General features: G+C 42.8%; 2 protein-coding genes across 4 annotated transcripts; one reads left to right on the plus strand and one right to left on the minus strand.

The window, feature by feature from the left end:
* Positions 1 to 26: 26 nt before the first annotated feature.
* Positions 27 to 3,584, plus strand: LOC112888441. Of its 3 annotated transcripts, none has more exons than XM_025954656.1 (6): positions 27 to 221; positions 313 to 359; positions 759 to 1,559; positions 1,636 to 1,867; positions 2,574 to 2,650; positions 3,096 to 3,584. In XM_025954656.1, exons 3-6 carry the CDS (start codon positions 822 to 824, stop codon positions 3,213 to 3,215), a joined length of 1,167 nt encoding a protein of 388 aa, XP_025810441.1. In that variant the 5' UTR covers positions 27 to 221; positions 313 to 359; positions 759 to 821; the 3' UTR covers positions 3,216 to 3,584. The 3 variants fall into 3 exon arrangements, with proteins under 3 accessions (XP_025810441.1, XP_025810442.1, XP_025810440.1); XM_025954655.1 differs by having other exon boundaries at positions 28 to 221; positions 313 to 355; XM_025954657.1 differs by lacking the exon at positions 313 to 359.
* Positions 3,585 to 6,053: 2,469 nt separating this feature from the next.
* Positions 6,054 to 9,803, minus strand: LOC112888666 (WAT1-related protein At3g56620-like). Its single transcript, XM_025954941.1, has 4 exons — positions 9,537 to 9,803; positions 7,191 to 7,195; positions 6,684 to 6,800; positions 6,054 to 6,561 (listed from the first exon to the last, which is right to left on the minus strand). Exons 1-4 carry the CDS (start codon positions 9,795 to 9,797, stop codon positions 6,252 to 6,254), a joined length of 693 nt encoding a protein of 230 aa, XP_025810726.1. The 5' UTR covers positions 9,798 to 9,803; the 3' UTR covers positions 6,054 to 6,251.
* Between the last annotated feature and the right edge of the window lie 8,568 nt (positions 9,804 to 18,371).

Consider the following 18,371-nt stretch of genomic DNA (forward strand, 5'->3'; position numbering starts at 1 on the left):
GGCAGCCCACGACATGGAATCGGACTTGACAATCGCTCCCCTCGCCGACGCCGACCCCACTCAGCCTCGCCGACGCCGCCACCTCCTCGCCCGCTGCCACGCGGTAGCTGGCTCTCCGCCACCGCCCCACCCCGCCTTCCACCTCGCCCCACGCCGCCGTCTCCTCGCCCCTCGGCCGTAAGGCCACGCCGCTGTCCCCTGCCATCGCGGCAGGCAAACAGGTGCCCGATTCTTCCATCGCCCTCGCAGAATCGAATGCATTTTTGTGGTTGAGTTTTCCCCTTGAAGTTCTGACCTGCGTCTTCTCTGTAGATGGCTAGTCGCTACCTGTTGAGCGCATGGCGTGAAGCAAGATGTGGGTAAAAAATCGAAAGTTTCTGATTCCGTAAAGATATATGCATAAATCCCCCGGGTCTAGAAATTCAATGCTTAATACAAAATAACCTAACCAAAATAAAGCGGTCAATTAGGTTCATTTTTATTTATGTGGTCAAATAGGTTCCAATTTACCATACCTGAAATTTTGATAGACCAAAGTAACCAAACTGCATTACACGTGCTAATCAACTGCCCAACCCTTTAACAAGGTGGCAGTATACTAGTATGTCAGGTATGGTATGTTGAGGTTCACATTCATCACAGTATTTGGTGACATTGGATCGTTCGTTAGATTTCGTGATGCTATTGGTTATGGTTCCTTAGGTTACACACACGAATTTCCTGATTATCGCCCTCTGAATTTGTGAATTTTCTTGCAGCCACTTATGAATGATTTTCGGTGCTAATAAGTTAAGCCATCTTGAATTTGAAAGAATCTGCCTATGAAGACCAAGAAAACAGTGAAAGGATCATCTTGCAAGAAGGGGAAATTGTTTGAAGGTCTAATTAGTAAACATGCTTCAGAAATGGATCCATGTTACAAACTTTTCCTGGAAAATTTGAGAGAAGATGGGAATTCCTATGTCCTTGATGTGCCAAACGGGGACCATGGTATGCCTGTTTCTTTACTGTATGAGGAGGATGATACGTCCTATGGGAACACAAAGGCCAATGGCCCAAATTTCCCCAATGGTTCGCTGTATAGAAGTCAGGGTGTTCCAAATGGCAAACAACCTGAGGTAAAAGCAGTTAATGCCAGTGGAAGTGTGGATCACTCCTTTTCACCAAAGAGATCATATGTGAAGCAGAAGAAGACCCCATCAGCAGATGAATCTTATGAGTTATTTCTGAGCCTTGTGAAATTCAAGGATGGTTTCATGGTTATTGAGCCAGAACCAGGTGTGACCATTGTATACGAGCGAGAAGAAGACATGCCTGCTGGATATGATGAATTGAGAACTGGCAGTTCCACCAATGAACCGGAGCCTTTGATGTCTCCACTTGAAAACATGGAGGAAGACTACACTATGTATGGATGTGAATATGGGCTTACCCAGGCTAATAAAATTGCATCTGAGCATGAAATGGATGGACCGTCTTCAGAGAACATTGATGATCAGGATGTTATCTGCACAGATGAGCGTGGACTTGTAGTTTACACTGAACCTTTGGATTCAAATGTAAGTTTGTTTTGCATAATTTCTGGTTCTCTTTAAATGATGCTGCCGTTGTTCTATAGCTGCTTTTTGGGCCCAGGCATGTGAAGATGAACAAGCAGCACCTCTTACTATTAGCTGCAGTGGATCCTCTACATTTGATGGAAAACTCAACGCTGTTTTAAGTCAGCCATATGATCAAAAGGAATATGAAGAGCTTTGGAGAAAAGCCACTGACCGGAAACCTGTGAGCAGACAAAGACACTTGCGAAGTGCATCAAAGCGCTATGTTACAGGAGCAATTGGGCTGTCATATCTCGATCATTACCCAGGTGATTGCTAAGTTTGGATGGGCAGTTTTTTTTTTTAGCATCGCTATGTTAATTAAGTTGCCCTGGGTGCCCTTTCAATCAATCTCTGTTCTCTAACCACTAAATCTGTCTATTTCTACGACCTGTAATGAGTAGTCTTAGTTTGCCGGTGGATGTTTACAAAGGGAAAAGGCAGATTCCAGGAATATTTCAAGTTGTTGACAAGCATTTAACCAGTTGTTCATTATGGTTGATTTGCATTAACCAAGAGATATATGCTCTCATCGTATAGCTTTTACCAAATGAATGAAATTTTGATGTTAAAACTATCAACTATGAAACAAATAGTTCACTTCCAATCACGGCCTATAGAATTGCTACCAGAACCGTGACTGGCCTACACAGAATATGGTAAGTACTAAACACACAGGACGATGCTAAAGCTACCTAAAATTTTAAGGCTCTGGTAGCAGTTCTATAGGCTGCGATAGCAATGCCGTGATGCAAAAATTGTACTTTATGAGTTACTATCTGGCATGAAATCAGTTGGAGGATTGCATTGTAGTACTTTTCAATTGACTAATCTTTGGTTGATCTTAATCATGCTGATCTGCGGTTCAATGCTGCAATGCAAAACTCTATATTATGAGTTTCTATATGGCTTGACATCGATTGATATGTTGCCGTATACTACTCAAGCAATACTAATCTTCAGTTGATCATGCAGATCTAGCCGTACAAATAAATTCCGCTGACTGTGATGAGAGACTGATCCTACTGAGAAAATTCTTCTTCTGGTTGGAGGTGATATATGTTAACCACACTATTTACTATTTATTTGCCAGTGCTTATGGTCTCTGCTGGTGGAGGTGAAAACTAATGATCCACAAGTTTTGGTTTTCTTTTCAAGATACCAATCTAATGAAGAGATTTCACCCAGTTAGTGAAAAATCAGTTTCATTTCCTGTTGAACAGTGCAGTAATTTTCTGCCGAAAGAAAAGGTCCGCAAAGATGTTGGTTTGCCTGTTTCATGGTGTGGCGTAAGGGGGAGCAAAGTTCATTATTTTAGTACTAATCCATTTATAAATGGCCACCATTTTTCAGCAAACATAAAAGAACTGATTATTTGATTTCTTGCATCGCATCAGATATTGTCCAGTGCATCATTCGTTCATATGAATGCCCGGAAGTAGGAAGTAAGTATTCTGAATCCAACTATGATAAAAAACATATTTGCAATTTTTGCAGAACTTATGCCATGAGGGAGCCTACATGCCATGGATCTCCAAGCCACTAGCCTGCAATCCCATTTCACCAGACGAGTATGAGCCGACGCCCACTCTTGAGACGTGCGAGGATGATCTGTAGGGCAGTTGGTTGAGCTTGGTGGTCTCCTCGCATCTCTCCGCTACGTGACTGATCCTTGTTCCGATGCACAAGGCTCCTCACCTACCATGTGCTCATAATTGTTGTGGCACCACCTAAAACCAGAAACTGTATTGGCCCACTGGGACATTGATGCGCCCGCCGTAGGTTTAGCTTTCGTTGTGCAGCTCCAGGTAGCATGACTGCAATTCTAGTTCTGGATTCAGACTAAACCGAGCTTGCAATCTTCAGTGTCTATCGCAGTAGTGCTGCACTGCTGCTGCTCCGAGGTTTCTTGGCCCCCAAAGCAGAAAGCACCATGTGTGTGGTCTGTGGTCTGTGGTGAATGTTTCACTCGACGTCACTAATCAACCCTTTCTCTGCACAATTCTTTCCTTTCTGTGTGCAGAGGAACCACGGTTTATTTCACAAGATGCTGTAGCAGCGCCCAATCCAACTCTCAAAAGGAAGCGGCACAAACAAAAGGTCTCAGCGTCTAGACTCTCAGGCTGCAAAATGTCGCGGAACTCTTTCGTTCTTTTCACCTAGTAATGCTTTCGGTCCTCCCAAAGCCCGTTTGGTAGGGCTTGAGTTTCCTGTGACATTTCACTATAGCCTCCATGTAGCACGGAGCCTCTTTTCTCTCCCTTCTCCCTCCCTGTCATATCCGGCGGAGGAGCCGGAGGAGTCATAAATTGTGGCTTCTTCAGCTTCGGCTTCTGTGATAGAAGCCGGAGGCCCTATAATCCCGGCCAAACATGGCCTCAATTTCCTCCATTCAGATGGACTCGTATAGCAGGTTTACTTGGCTGTATCCAGCTGAGATTTCAGAAGTAGGCCAGACGTGCTCACAGTTTCACTCCAGTTCCATCCTCATGTTGAACCTCTTCTTGAGAGAAAAATGGCATAATGCAACGTTTCTCTTGTGCTCAAACTCGTAACAGAATGAAGCATGTCCAGATAGTACAGACACAACACATGGAATAGCGTTGGTCGCCATCCTGTTTCCACATCTAGCCAGCTTCTTGATTTTTCAACAGCTCTTGAACCTCTCCTTGGGCCGAATCTCAAGACTATACTCCATCTGGTTCAAAATACATGTCCTTTTCGGACTCTTGCCGGTCAAACTCATTAACTTTAACTATTAATGTATAAATAATTTCATAGGTTGGCCATATAATATTTATAGATGTCCCTATATTCACCATAAAGTTGCTGGTCAAAGTCTCAGCTTGTAATGTCCTAAACGACACGGATTTTGAATCAGACAAAGTGCCATGGTGGAGAAACATTAAAATGGACTCTCTCTCTGTCTCGTGAGTCTGCGGAGAGAAAGAGTAGAACTAATATTCACTAAAACGCAGCTTAGGATCAAGTCGCGCATATTTTAACCAAGTTGACATAGTTATACTACGAGTGTAATTTAATTCGATCTTTTGTGGCCCAGGAGGTTATTCAGACAACGAACTTTTAGCCTGCATTTTTAAATTCTACCGTCGACCGGAGGTTTTAAAACTCACGGTCGATTACGCACCGCATCCCGACCGTCTCACCCCGCTGCCCGCGGCCGCATGATCCCATCCCGCATGGTTCAATTTACGTCTTCAATTTCTCTTTCCCCTTTCCACCGTCCTTCTTCCATCTCTCGTCCCTCTTTTCCATTATCTATCTGGACGACCAGGCTAGACCCACGGCTCTGGGAGTACCTACCGTTGAGGGCGCTTGCAGGCTCCGAGGGAGCAGTAGCTCTGCGCTACGGTCTGCCCTAGGAACAGCGGCGGGAGCAGCGAGGCCTGGTCGCGATTGGAGCGGCGGCAGGCACGGTGACCACTGCTCGAGGGAGAAGCGGTGGCGGGGCCTGGCGGACTTTGCGCCGCATGGCGCGGCGCGACCTCCATCCGGCCGGTCCAAGCAGAAGGGGAGAGGGGGGAGGGCATCATGGTCTTCCTCGCCGGATTCGAGATATCGCCGCGCCGCCGTACCTCTTTTTTCCTTTTTTTCCTTTTCTATTTTGTTATGTGTATAAATTTTGTTTCCAATTTTCTTTTGTTCTGCAATTTTTTCTTCCAAAAATTTTGTTTTCGAATTTTATTCCTTTTCGAAAAGCTTTTCCATAACTTTTGTTATCGAATTTTTTTTCTTTCCAATTTTTCCGGCAAATTTTTCTTTCCATAGTGTTGTTCAAGAAAAATTGCACAGTTTTTTTTATTCGCATTTTTTGTCATACAAACTTCACCACCGGTACATTTTCTTGTTTAAATTAGTGCGTCGGGACGGATCAGAGGTTGGGGGAGCAAGGGACAACTGGCGCGGTGGAGCCAAAAACAGAATAGGTTGGGGCCCATCATTTGGTAAATTAGCATGCTCCGGTATTTATAGATGTTGTTCTTGTTGGCATAAGAACTATAGCTTACCCGGAAATCTGCATTAATTCCATCTATTAGCACTTTGACAGGAAACCAAGACGGCATTTCTAAACTGAATATATCATGGACTCAATTAGGTTACATCAATCCCAAATTTAGAATGAGTTTCCCATCACATAGTTCCCCCTGTGTATGTTTCGGGTTGCCATACCACTACTCGAAATCGATCTTTTTTCCCCTGTACGCGTCCGGTAGTGTACAGCAATATGAAAAGCCCGATTCTGCATAACCTATCATTTTGTTTCATTTTCATGAAACGCTCGATTCTGAATAACCTCGTCATTTTGCTTCCTTTTCTCCGGTGTCAGCAGCAGGAACTGATTCCTTTCCCACTTCTTCATCTGGCTCTTCCTTCGCTTTGCCCCCACAACACCAGGTACAGCCCGGCCACAATTAGGACTGAGCCAAGCACGCTGCAAAGCACAATATAGGAAACCCCACCATTCATGAAAAATAAAGGAATCTGCCTACGCTCGCAATCCGGCATACGAATGAAGCATAGACCACATTGTAAGCACAAGTTGGGTGGATGCACATTCGAAACAAGAAAAACGTCCCTATTTTTCCCCCTTGAAGACATAGAAGGACAAGCCAAGGAGCACCAGCGCTCAGTTCAGAAGAAAAGAAATGTTACATGCAGAAAGGAAAGACGGCATTGGATCATCACCTGGATGACAAACCATGTTGCGCAGCTGAAACAGCTGATAGTTCCAAGAAGCGAGCCCAGGACTTGATGGCCGGCTGATGGTGGATGGGAGCGGTAACCTTTGGTGCTGTGGACTAGTCTGGGATGGGACAGTCGTCGGAGTGTTGTGATCTCTGGCCCCTTGTAGAATATAAGCAGCATTGCACCAAATATCCCTACAAGGGTTCCCAAGAGTTTCGCTTGTCCAGTGGGTTTCCAAAGTTTCGAAGTCTCAGACCTATTTGTTTTAAAAATACTTGGTGAGAAAAACTCTGTGTCTTAACAAACTTCTGGAAAAGGAAAGTTAACAATTATATTCGCATGAAGATAGGAATGCAGATTAATAATATGCATAAGCACCTGGCCAGGATTGCGAGAATGAATGTGGCTGCAGGGGTTAAGTTACTGATGGCTGTAACAAACGTTGCTGAGGTGAACTTTATGGCAAGCACGTATAGGTTATGGTTTATAGTAAACCTGCATGTATATATATAAAAGTAATTAGTGCAGAACTTAGCGTTATCAAACCAGCTTCATTCGGACAAAAATGGCACTACTGAGTTCTGGTGTTCTAGTAATTATTGAGGCTGCTTGAGACTGTTGATTAATTGACGTTTATTACAGGAAAATATAACTAGTGCAGGACAATTTGGCAATTTGATTGTCCGAGACGTAAAATTTTGACTGGAGGAAGTAAGATGTTGTACATGCTTCTTCATATCATTTTACAGAGCTTGGAGAACTATTGTAGAAGGCACGATCAGTTTCAATCGATAATGCACAGCTTTTGCATCGCTGCAGTTCAATAACTTATATTCTTTCCCATGTTGAGGAAAGGATTAATATAGGTAACTAGGGATGCTTAACCCAAACTGTAATTTCCTGCTAGTTGTCTCTTTTTCTGTGAGGCTGAAACTGAGCATCACCTGCTTTTTTTAATGTGCGGCAGATAAAAGGACGTGTTCTGATATGTCTGAGGTAGTTAAGCATACAAGGACGGATCTTGAATCTGTTGCTCAATGTTAGCTTAGCGATAAAAAGTTCAGTGCAAGTTTTCAAAAAAAAAAGTTCAGTGCAACTAACATGATTTTGGCACATGGCGCCTCTCTGGGGGCTATGGAAACTGAAAATTTTCTGATTTCACAATGGTGTGTATGGATAAGTATAGTCAGTGGCGGAGGAATGGCTAGGGCCACTAGGGTCATGGCCCTAGTCGTCAGCCCGTTTCTTCCACACTGTAGTGTACTGTAGTACGAAGGTCCATGGAGTGGCCCTAGGCGTTGGGCTGGCCAGCTCCGCCCCTGAGTATAGTGATGGTACGAAAGAAAATTATCCAAATGTTGAGGAATCGCAAATTGTTTTGCTAATTAGGCACTGTAGATGCGATTGATAAGATGATTAGAGATCTGGAGGTAAAGTAAACAGAGCCAGAGAAGCTGCTTTGTAAAAGAGTTCAAGGTGGAAGTGTTCATCACTTTCCAATCTGAAGCCGAAGTTAAGGCAACAAGAAAGCTGCGACAAGTATGGAGGAACTCAAGACCTGATGACCCAACAATCTTTAGACAAAAGTAGCACACGTGCATATATAAACTTCAACGGAAACTCAGACCTTATTTATAATATTAAATTAAAAAAATAGAGGCAAAAAAGACAAAAGTACAAAACATGGACCTTTTTCTTCTTCATTCACTGTTTCTTTGTGTTTGTCAAATTTATATGGTTGCACGTCACTGCCACCCACTACCGGAAAAAAGATCTTTGCCGAGTGTTAAATGTTTTGCCGAGTGTTTTTTTTCGGGCACTCGGCAAAGAGTTTCTTTGCCGAGTGCCGATCTTTGCCGAGTGACTTTTTTAGAACACTAGGTTAAGATAATTTTTAAATCATATTTTGAAGTAGTAAATTAATTCAAATAAAAATATTTTCAACTATAAAGTTGTGTAACTCATCAAGATGCACAATTCTTGTTTTGGACATTTTTTCATTTGACAAAATAAATGTAAATTTATTCACAAAATATCTCTCTCTCGTAGTTTATGAAACTATAAGAGAGATATATAAGATTTGTGAACAATATTAGAATTATCATGTCAGATGAAGAAATAACAAAACAACCAAAATAAACTTTGTAGATCTTGAGAAGTTATAAGATTTTACAGTTGGCAACATTTTAATTTGAAGTCATCTTGTCAACAAAAACTACATCTGAATATAGAAAATTTAAAATTTGAATTTTGCAAATGACCTCGAACGGAAAAACCATCAAAATTAAAGTTGTAGATCTCAAAAAGTTATGAAAGTTTGTAGTTGACAACTTTTTAATTTGAAATCATTGTGTCGTATTAAAATACGTTTGAAGTTTTCAAATTTGAAATTCAAATTTTGTAAACGATCTCGGATGAAGAAACTACCAAAATAAAAGTTGTAGATCTCGAAAAGTTATGCCACTTTGTAGTTAACAACGTTTTCATTTGAATTTATTTACTATCTCAAATAAATAATTTACACTCGGTTAATTATAATATGTGGAGAATAAAAATGTCATGTTGACACACTTGGTTCAATGGTGCAGTGGTAGAGAGAGTTGTTTGTGTGCAGGAGGTCGTGAGTTTGAAACCTATCATCGATGACTTATGGAAAATTGCTGAAAAACATTATGGAAAAATAGCTTTTTGTCACTCGGCAAAGACGTCTTTGCCGACGAAATCGCTGCCGAGTGCCCTTTGCCGAGTGTTACACTCGGTTGCCGAGTGTAACCGGGGCTTTTTTTATTTACATTTTGCCGAGTGCTTCTCTTTGCCGAGTGCTTTTTGTCACTCGGCAAAGACGTCTTTGCCGACGAAACCGCTACCAAGTGCCCTTTGCCGAGTGTAATCGGGGCTTTGCCGAGTGTCCCAGACACTCGGCAAATGGCCTAAATCCAGTAGTGAGCTCCACACGTGTGATAATTTTTCAAAAAAAGAAGTTCCTACCAAACCAGGCTCCACCGAATATTTAGCCCACAATAGTTGCAAGATTTTTTTTTGAAGGGTCATATTTGTAATAATTCAGTTCAAAACAATCAATCTAAGTTGTACTTATATTATGCACTAATTCAAATTTATCCGAAAGAAACCAACGTTTGAAGTTGACTATTTCAAGCGGCTAATAACTGAGAATCCGAAAAATAAAGTTTGAGACCACAAAAGTCCTTTGGACCCTCTCGTGGTAACAACTACGTTGCACCTAGATTCTCCAACAAAGAGGGAGAGGAAAAAACAAGAAATCCAAGAAGGGCGTGTCCAGAGTCCAGACGGTATATACCTCTCGACGAAGAATGCGATGGGACAGAGAACGGCGGCATCAAACATGAAGCGGTAGGCGACGAGGACGCGGGCGTCCATGCCGTCGTCGAGCGCGAGCTGGATGAAGATCTGCAGCGCCGAGAAGAGCAGCTGCAGCGCCACCATGGCCACCGCTGGCTTGGCTCCCTCCATGGCTCCTCCCGGTCTTCTCCCCGTGGCGTACACAAGAGACGAAATGTTCTTTTAACTTTTGATGAAGGTCCATGTCTTTCAAAAAAAACTTTTGAAGGTCCATCAATCAATCACACATGTACTACACACTAGTATTTTTGTTCGTTATTTGGAGATGTTACACGATGATCGATGGAGATAGCCGCTGAGTTCTTCCAGTGCAGACCGGCAGACTACTGGCAGAGCATGGTTTTTCTATATAGGCTACGATGATCTCTGCTGTTTTGTATTCTCTGTTGTCGACAAGGGCCAAGAAATGTGAGGGGTCTGTGGTTGTCCCGTGACCGGCCGGCCGTTCTATTGGTGGCGCCTGACGTACTCGAGCCTTGCTTTCGTGCAAAAAACTAGAAAACCTGGGTCGCGGCATTGCCGCGCTAGGTTGGGATGCCCAGTGGAGAACTTAGCAATGTATGTATATATTCTTTGTATGGTGAATATACTGATTTTCTCCATCAAATTCAAGAGCTATATTGGACCATAGATTCCCTTCTCCTACAACATATCGAAGTACGTCTTGCACAGCAATCACCATTATAGATCACCTAAAACTTCATATCATTTACATTTTTTCTTGGCTGAACATGGAAGACACAGCTAGAAGAACTAGCATACTTACCGCACAAAAGCTGTGGTTAGTACCGGTCGAGCTGATACCACCTGTCTGGTACTAAACGTGACAGCTCATAAAAAAAATTACAAACCTCCAGAGGCACGGGCATTGTTGCAAGTCATGCAAATTTTTCACACGTAAATGCGTGTGCACAGTCGCGAGGAGTCAAACCCACGACCTCTGACCTCGCGTGTAGCTTCCTTATCATCCCACCTATGCACCACATATGACTGAGTGGAAAATGCTTTCCTTTTGAAGCAACTCGTGAAGAACCATTTATTACCGGGCTATATTACCGGGCTAAGACATCAACCGGTACTTAAATATCACCAGGATGGTATCTTGGCCCGGTACTAAATGGACGCGCCATTTTAGTACTGGACCAAAACACCAGCCGAGAGGCTTTCAAATTTGGATCCGATACTAAAATAGCTCCGTGCTAATTTAGTACCAGATCAAAATATGTTCGGTACTAACGTGCAGGACGAAAGGTTATTTTTCCAGCAGTGAGAGTAAACTGATACAGATATGGACCAGTAATTAATATAGAAGTTAATTAGTAGCCATTTCTTGAAGTTGAATTGAAGTATATCTTCATAGAGTACATTTCGTGGTTTCGCTTCCGTCTCCATTTTCTATATATCTCCATAGAGTAAATTTCGTGGTTTCGCTTCCGTCTCCATTTTCCAGCAATATTTTGGAACTTTTTGCTCGTTATACACATGGTAGTGCAACATAAAATTGTCTGTGTGTAAAGATATGTTTTTTAAATATACTACTAAAATCGGCCATATATCATATATATGTCAATGCCCAGTCCTTGGTGGGTCAACTTTTCTCATCTCCATCATTGCTGCCTTGTTGGTTATTTTGCGTGTAACCTGCACAAAGTTTTATCCTACTAGGCAATGTAAAGGTAGCAATCTAGTGTATCATATCCTACTAGGCAATGTAAAGGTAGCAATCTAGTGTATCATGTTATGCTGTCCCAACGGACACTACTCTTTGTATTAGTTTGGTTGGCGTAATCGTTGACAAGCTAATATTTTGTCATGAACCTCACTTTCAAATGATACAGCTATTAGCAGCTTTTTCAGTGAAGTGAAGTAGTAGCAACTTTTATCTAGAACCACCGGAAAGAAAACATCAAAGTTCTTCCTTTTTTTCACCAACACCTCGTCGAGCTCCATACTATGCACTGGAGTTTGGTGTCACATTCCTGTGTTGAGTTCAAAAAATTCACTAATACAATAATCTTATTCCTGCATTGAACTCGAGAAGTTCAGTACCAAGATGCTACAGCTAACAAACTAATCATGAAAGTTTTTGAAAAGTCTAACACTAACAATAATCTTATTCCTGCATTGAACTCAGAAGTTCAGTACATTAAAGATTCAATCATTTTAAGTAAATTGACAAATTATTGTGCTCACAGCTCCCCCTCTTAACACTATAAAAAAATGATTTGTTCTGTTTTTTTTCCTAAGGGCGGGTAAAAATGTAACCCGCTTCTACAAGTAGAACACAGTTAGTGTAGCATCCGACCCACCCGTAGAAAAACACTTTTAGAGGCAGGAGATACCATCACCCGCCTCTGCAAATCGGCATCATTTTTAGGGGTGGGTGATGGTATGGCCCGCCCCTAAAATAGTTCCACACAAAAAATTCATAACTTTTTCATCTGGTCTCAGATGAAGTCAAACTTTATATCAAAATTATAGAGAATGATGAGATCTAAAACTTTGTAGTTGATAAATTTTTTATTTAAGATCATTTAATAGTCTAAAAAATTATGATAAACCTACATATGGCTATGACTACGTAGTATCTCATACAACTCAAGTTATATTTTGAGATTCAACAATCTTAACCTTTATATACACTAAAATATACTTGGCATATTTTTCTTTGTATCTATTGTTCACAATAACCATAGTGTAGAAGTTTCACTTTTTATTTATTTTGCTATATGGAAAAATTTAAATGAATTTTTGGAATAAAATTGAAAAATATTTTAGGGACGGGTGGCGGCGTCACCCGCCCTAGAAACGGATTTCTAGAGGCGGGTGATGACGTCATCCGCCCCTACAAATCAATTTTAGAGTTAATATAAAAGAATAGCATACCCATAGAGTTGAAAGTAACTGTGTACTGTGATGGAGATGAAGGTACGCGCGAGGCTTGAGGTAGCACCTCGGGTGATGCAAGTGTGCATATTTTGTCAAAAAAATTATAACTCGATAGTACAGTGGCTTGCGGTGGTGGCTGGTTGGCTGCAATATTTTTCTTTTTTATTTTTCTATTTTCAATTTTTTATTTTTTATTTTCTGGAAATCAATTTATAAGGGCGGGTCACGGCGTGACCCGCCTCTACAGATGTTTTCGTAACCTGCCCCTACAAATCATTTTTACAGGTAGGCCCATTACCGCCCCTACAAATCATATTTTTACCTGCGAGAAATAGGGGCAGGCGGTACCCGCCCCTAAAAATACATTTTACCCATACCTAAAATTTTATTTTTGTAGTAGTGTAATGAAAAACATACTTAGACATGGTTAAAAAAATTATTGTACAGAGTTGTATGAGGTGCGCCAAAATTACTAATACAATATAAGAAGTTAAGCACAACTATTAGCGAGCTAGCTGGAATTACTATAATTTGTACAAAACTAACATAAGGACAATGTTAGAAATTCCTTAATTCCAGCAAAAATAAATAATGTTTTGAAAGAAAACAAGCAAATGTTAAACTTACTAATGATAGCTGCAGTTTGTCTACGCCAATAACATACTAGGCTGGCTTGCACCCACAATGGCTTGGAAAGTATTTGGATTTGATCTTGTACCTCGAGCATAAGAATCTGCAGCGGTATCGTCGCTTTGATCTCTCGACAAGCACACGGGCATTTTATCAAACAGCTGGGAGGCGTAGCGGTCTGGTGGGGAGGCAAACAAACTCAGGTAGAGGAGGGGACTGCGTAGGATGAATGAAAGCCTGAAAGAGGAGGCAAACAAACATGGAAGCGATCTGAACTGGTACGCAAGGTCGTAGTGTCCATTCGTTAGTGCCCGCTCATCCCAGCTTGTGTGTTGAGCTCGTCTCCACCCGCCCCGTGAGCTCGTCTCCACCCGCCCCGTGAGCTCGACTCCATCCTCCAGCTTGATACTAAAGCCATCCTTCGCGAGCAGCAGCTTGAGCCTTGTTTCCGTCTGGACTACAGATCGGGCTGGTTCGTTGCGGCTCGCCGCGCCATTATATCAAACGTGCTGTGACTTGTGCGCACCCAAAGTGTACCATGAACAGTAGTGTCTTGAACATTGTTGCCGTCTGGACTTCAGCTCGGGTTGTTTCGCTGCGGCTCGGCGCGCCATTCCTTTGAACGGGTCGGTCCACGCGAGGTCTGCCACACCCTCGTACAGCCAGGGCGCTCGCGGCTGCCGATGACGGGAGAGCTGTTGCACGCTGGCCTTCTACAGCTGCTGCCCGAGGCTGACCCGCATCGAGTGCTGAGCGAGCGAAGCAGGCATAGCTCCCGGCGGAGCAGTCGCAGCATGCAGTGGAGAAGGAAAAGGGGCGCCGACAGTATTGATTGTTTGATTGAGGGAACGAGCAGCAGGAGAGTGTTAGATATTTAGGTAAATTTCAGCATATCTTAATTCCGAATATTACTAACAAGTTCACAACAGAAATTAGTGATCTTTTCATAACAAAGCATGTGCTTGCGTTCACACGAACAAAAGGATAGAGCGGAGAAATTTGGAAAGTACTCTAAGGTGGGACCGGTGCCGGAGACACCGGTCGCGTCGTTCCTAGTAGTGGATATTGTGTCGCTACGAGCTGTTTGATGTAGTCGAACTGAGTCGATGCAGTGTAGAGAGCCGTCTGAAAGTAGTCGGGATGACCTTAACGTTCATTTGGAGAACACAGCTACGGCGGCCGTCTGGAGGTAGTCGTACAACTCGAGGATGAAGTAGTCGTATAGCTTGAGGATGTAGTCGATCAGGTGCTACGTCTTGAGGAAGTAGTCGCACAGCTTTAGAAAGTAGCCGTACGGTTTGAGGGAGAAGTTATGTGACAGTTCATACTTGTAAGCTAGGCATATTATTTGTTAGTGTGAAGTATGTGCTTGTTAGTGTAAAGCTTGTGTGTGTTTAAGTAAAGCTTTTAAAAATTTAAATGCACATAAAAAGGGTATTTTTATAATTACGGAAAAACCTAGGGTTGTTTTTGCAAAATATAATCGGATAAGAGGTAACTTTAAGTGAAGGGTGGTTTTGTAAACATGTTTTTCTTACTTTATCCCCTGTAAAAAATATATAATAATAAAAAATAATATAAAAATATGTATATATATCCAAAAGTTTCATTTGAAATGCATATGTTGAAAAGTGTAAAAAGGTGAATTGTAAAAGTAACTTTCAAAGTTACTAAGGGCTAAAGTGTAAAAAGGTGCAAGTTATCATGACATGTCTATCCACTCATCATGACATGTCATAAATGCTTGCATTTAGGTCCTAAATATTATGAAATTTACACCCTTTAGGACAAAAACCTTATAATCATAATTTTAGTCCAAGGTTTTAAATTAACACTTCATTCTTTGAGTTTTTGAATTTAAACTCTAAAACAAAGTTGTAGGATTTGAAAAGTTGCACAACTTTTATTTTAAATACTTTTTCATTTGAACTCTAGAATAGTGGAAAAACTTGGTTTACAATGAGGTCCCTGTATTTTCTGTAATTGCAGAAAAGTCTCTAGATGCATCCCACTTTGCTTCCTCTTCTGTTTCTTTTTCCGCGAGCTCTGTTGTGCCGTGCCTTATCCTCCTCCTCCTCCTCCTCCTCCTCCTATATAAGCCCGCACACTCCCTTGCTCTTTTGCCCTCGTCCTCCTCTTCCTTTCCTGCCTTCTTCTACTTCTTCGAACAGAGCCACCCGCTGCCATGGCTGCTATCGCCCCTGTTCGCCGTGGTCAACCATCATCAGCCCCTCCCCGCTCTCCTCGACCCCCTGCCGAGTTTCTCCACTTCCTACCGGTGCTCCCGACCCCAACCCAGCGCAAACCCCTCACTAGACCGTCCCACTGACGTTCGCCGTTGATCTTCCTCCGTCGCCGCTTCGGCCTCCCCATCGACCCGACCGTCCAGCAGCTCCCACCCCTCGCCGATCACTCCAGCAGGACCACATCATCTCGAGGAAACTCCTGGACCACTTCACCGAGCCGCTTCGACCCCTAGCATGCCGGAACATCGCCGCCGTGACCAAGCCCGACCGCGGCCGGCCCTCCTCCGGCCACCCCGGCTTCAACCGAGCCCATCCAAAGATACGACTACTTCCGCAAACGGTACCTACAAGATCTCCCAAGGGTCTGCAAAGAATGTTTCTGAAGACCAAGTGAACATCACCAAGGGATTCTCTGAAGCCCCGAACCAAAGTTCAGAAGATAACAATACTAACATCCCTGACTCCAGCTCCACCGGTAAAGGCAAGCCCCGGACATAAACCCGCTATTTTATTTACACTGCAATCTACATTTATATATATACTTGTGCATTAAGTTCTTAGGAGTTGAATTGAAACCCTAGTTGCATATTCCTAGGAACCGATGTACTGAATATTAGAACCTGAGTTCGACTAGTGCTATACTAATAAGACTGGTAGAAGTCGAGTGTTTTCCTCACACTCGCGCGATATAGGAATTGGTTGTTCCGATCCTGCAATCACTATAAGGATGACGGACGGGGTTATGTGTAGTTTCATGGAAAGAAATGATACCCCGTCTGTGTTGATGAATTTGGTTAAGGTCGCAGTACGTGGTAGTGGTAGTTAAGCGTTTGAAAGTACTAGCCACATGCCGCGAAATATGGTAAGCGGTAAGCCTAATAACCAATCGGCCCGGCAAGTGGACATACCTCCCACCACTCGTAATTTGGTTTTTCTCACGCACCGACATGCGGGAGTACGTTCCGCGCAGCGGACAGGAGTACGGTCATATAGTCGCGCTACAGACGTATGTCCTGTACAATTGGTGTGCGTACGGTCCTACCGTCGCTTGTGGTGGCCCTGTTCCACGACCCGGAATGAAAGGCAAACGGTTGCTTCGAAACAACCTATCGGTGTTCCAAGCGTGTTAGGTTTACCTTGCAAGGGTTGAAATTCGATTCAGAATCGTCCGTTTCTCGTGGAGATTGAGATTGCTTAATTCTTCTGCCACATAGAGTAACAAGAGCAATCTTATGATGAGTAATACCGAGGTATGCTATAAAAAGGCTCTACCTTACTTGAATAGTTATAGGTGCTTACCTAGAATGGATAATCAACTAGAACCTAAAAGCTAAAAGTTGAAATTAAGGATCTACTCTTTATTGCTTTTCAGCTGAAACTAAACCCCGAACCATTATAAGCCTTCTCTAGTTACATGGCTAAGTATACCATGAAACGGGTAAGCCTTGCTGAGTATTAGTATACTCAGCCTTGCTAGTTATATGTTTTTCAGGTAATGTCTTTGAAGACCCTACTCTTCCCCTGTCTTGGCCCTGTGCTCTTCCAGATGGTTGGTCCGTGGAATGGGCTCCGTCCCCGGCCAACACTGATGATACCGAGTGATGTCGTGCCCGGGCTTAGCATGACATCCGTCTTGACGACGTATTGTAAATCGTCACGTTTGTTTTCCGCTGCCAAGAACCTTAACTTTAATGGTTTGTAACAATTTTACTAAATGTGGAACTTAGTAATACTTTTGGAAACTCTTGTAATGTAATTTTCTGTGATGTAAAATATGATGATGACTGTATCTCTAAACTCACCTTCGTGTGAGGTAACCTTATTCGATCCCGAAAGTTAGGTGGTTTCATCGGGACTCTACCCGACAGGCCAAGGGGTTACACCGTTTGAAGTACGTTGGAGCCCTTGAGAAAGGACTTGCGTATTTGAGCCGGTGTAATTCAGGTTGGTTCTGCCACAAGTTAATTGAATGGGGAGCAGACGAGCAGTCGCACATGAAGACGCTCCCAAAAATCTAATTGCCCGCTATCCCGTGCAGGGTTTTGGAGTGCTGCTCTCACCAGAACTGTGTCGTAGTACTAGCGATGGGGATGCTAACAGCAGAAAAATAGAGAGAGAAAGAAAGAGGTCTCCTTAATAGAAGTACCGTAGAGTGTTGAGTTAGATCTCAATGAAAGGAGGTTATCTCCTTATATCGATGATCAAAGAGAAGAAGGAGATGACGCTGGAGATAATAATGATCATCAAATTACACCATTTGCCGGTCATTTAATTCTCTATTTGAATCACCAATTATAACCTAGCTATTACTCTTTTTAATTACTCACAAGATATTAATCACCTTTTAACTCTCCAATATTAACTCGTGGATCTTTTAATTCTTAATTTATCATTTAAATAAATAGATCTAGCCTAAATATTCCAACAGAGAGGAGATGGGGCTGAGTCCGGCGGGCTCGTCAAGGCCCGGTGGCCGGCACGAGAGAAGCAGAGGCCGCGCGATGTGGAGTGCGAGGTGGCGGCCGTAGCAATGGATGGCGACACCGATGGGAGGAGGAGGAGCGGAGGCTGCAGGCTTTGGCCGCTGCGCCGCTCTCGCGGAAGCTCGAGAAACCAAGCCCGAGATCAACGGCCGGAGCATACGCTGCTTGAGATCCGACAGCCGAGAAAAAAAAAAGGCGTGGTGGCCCAATAGAATCTCTCGGTTTGGACCCAGGATTCGTGCGCAGAGAAGATTGATTCCTCGTTTCCAAACTGAATGCCACAATTATGCATGAAGTAAAATGCACCACCGGTCTTCGAACTTGGCTCGAGGTGTCATCCCTATTCTCAGACTTTCAAAATGTATATTTAGATTCTTAAATTTGATAATCGTATTACGTGAAGTCCAAATCACTATTTTTAAGTTATAGAATGAAAG

Source organism: Panicum hallii, chromosome 4 (assembly GCF_002211085.1).
Source record: "Panicum hallii strain FIL2 chromosome 4, PHallii_v3.1, whole genome shotgun sequence".
Taxonomy (NCBI): domain Eukaryota; kingdom Viridiplantae; phylum Streptophyta; class Magnoliopsida; order Poales; family Poaceae; genus Panicum; species Panicum hallii.

Bases quoted from the DNA above. Each gene is read 5' to 3' on its own strand.
- LOC112888441 (XM_025954656.1), top strand. From the start codon at position 822: ATGAAGACCAAGAAAACAGTGAAAGGATCATCTTGCAAGAAGGGGAAA. The intron at 1,560-1,635 runs GTAAGTTTGTTT...TTTTGGGCCCAG, and splicing joins CTGAACCTTTGGATTCAAAT to GCATGTGAAGATGAACAAGC. The intron at 1,868-2,573 runs GTGATTGCTAAG...TTGATCATGCAG, and splicing joins ATATCTCGATCATTACCCAG to ATCTAGCCGTACAAATAAAT.
- LOC112888666 (XM_025954941.1), bottom strand. From the start codon at position 9,797: ATGGAGGGAGCCAAGCCAGCGGTGGCCATGGTGGCGCTGCAGCTGCTC. The intron at 6,562-6,683 runs GTGCTTATGCAT...TAAAACAAATAG, and splicing joins ATTCTCGCAATCCTGGCCAG to GTCTGAGACTTCGAAACTTT.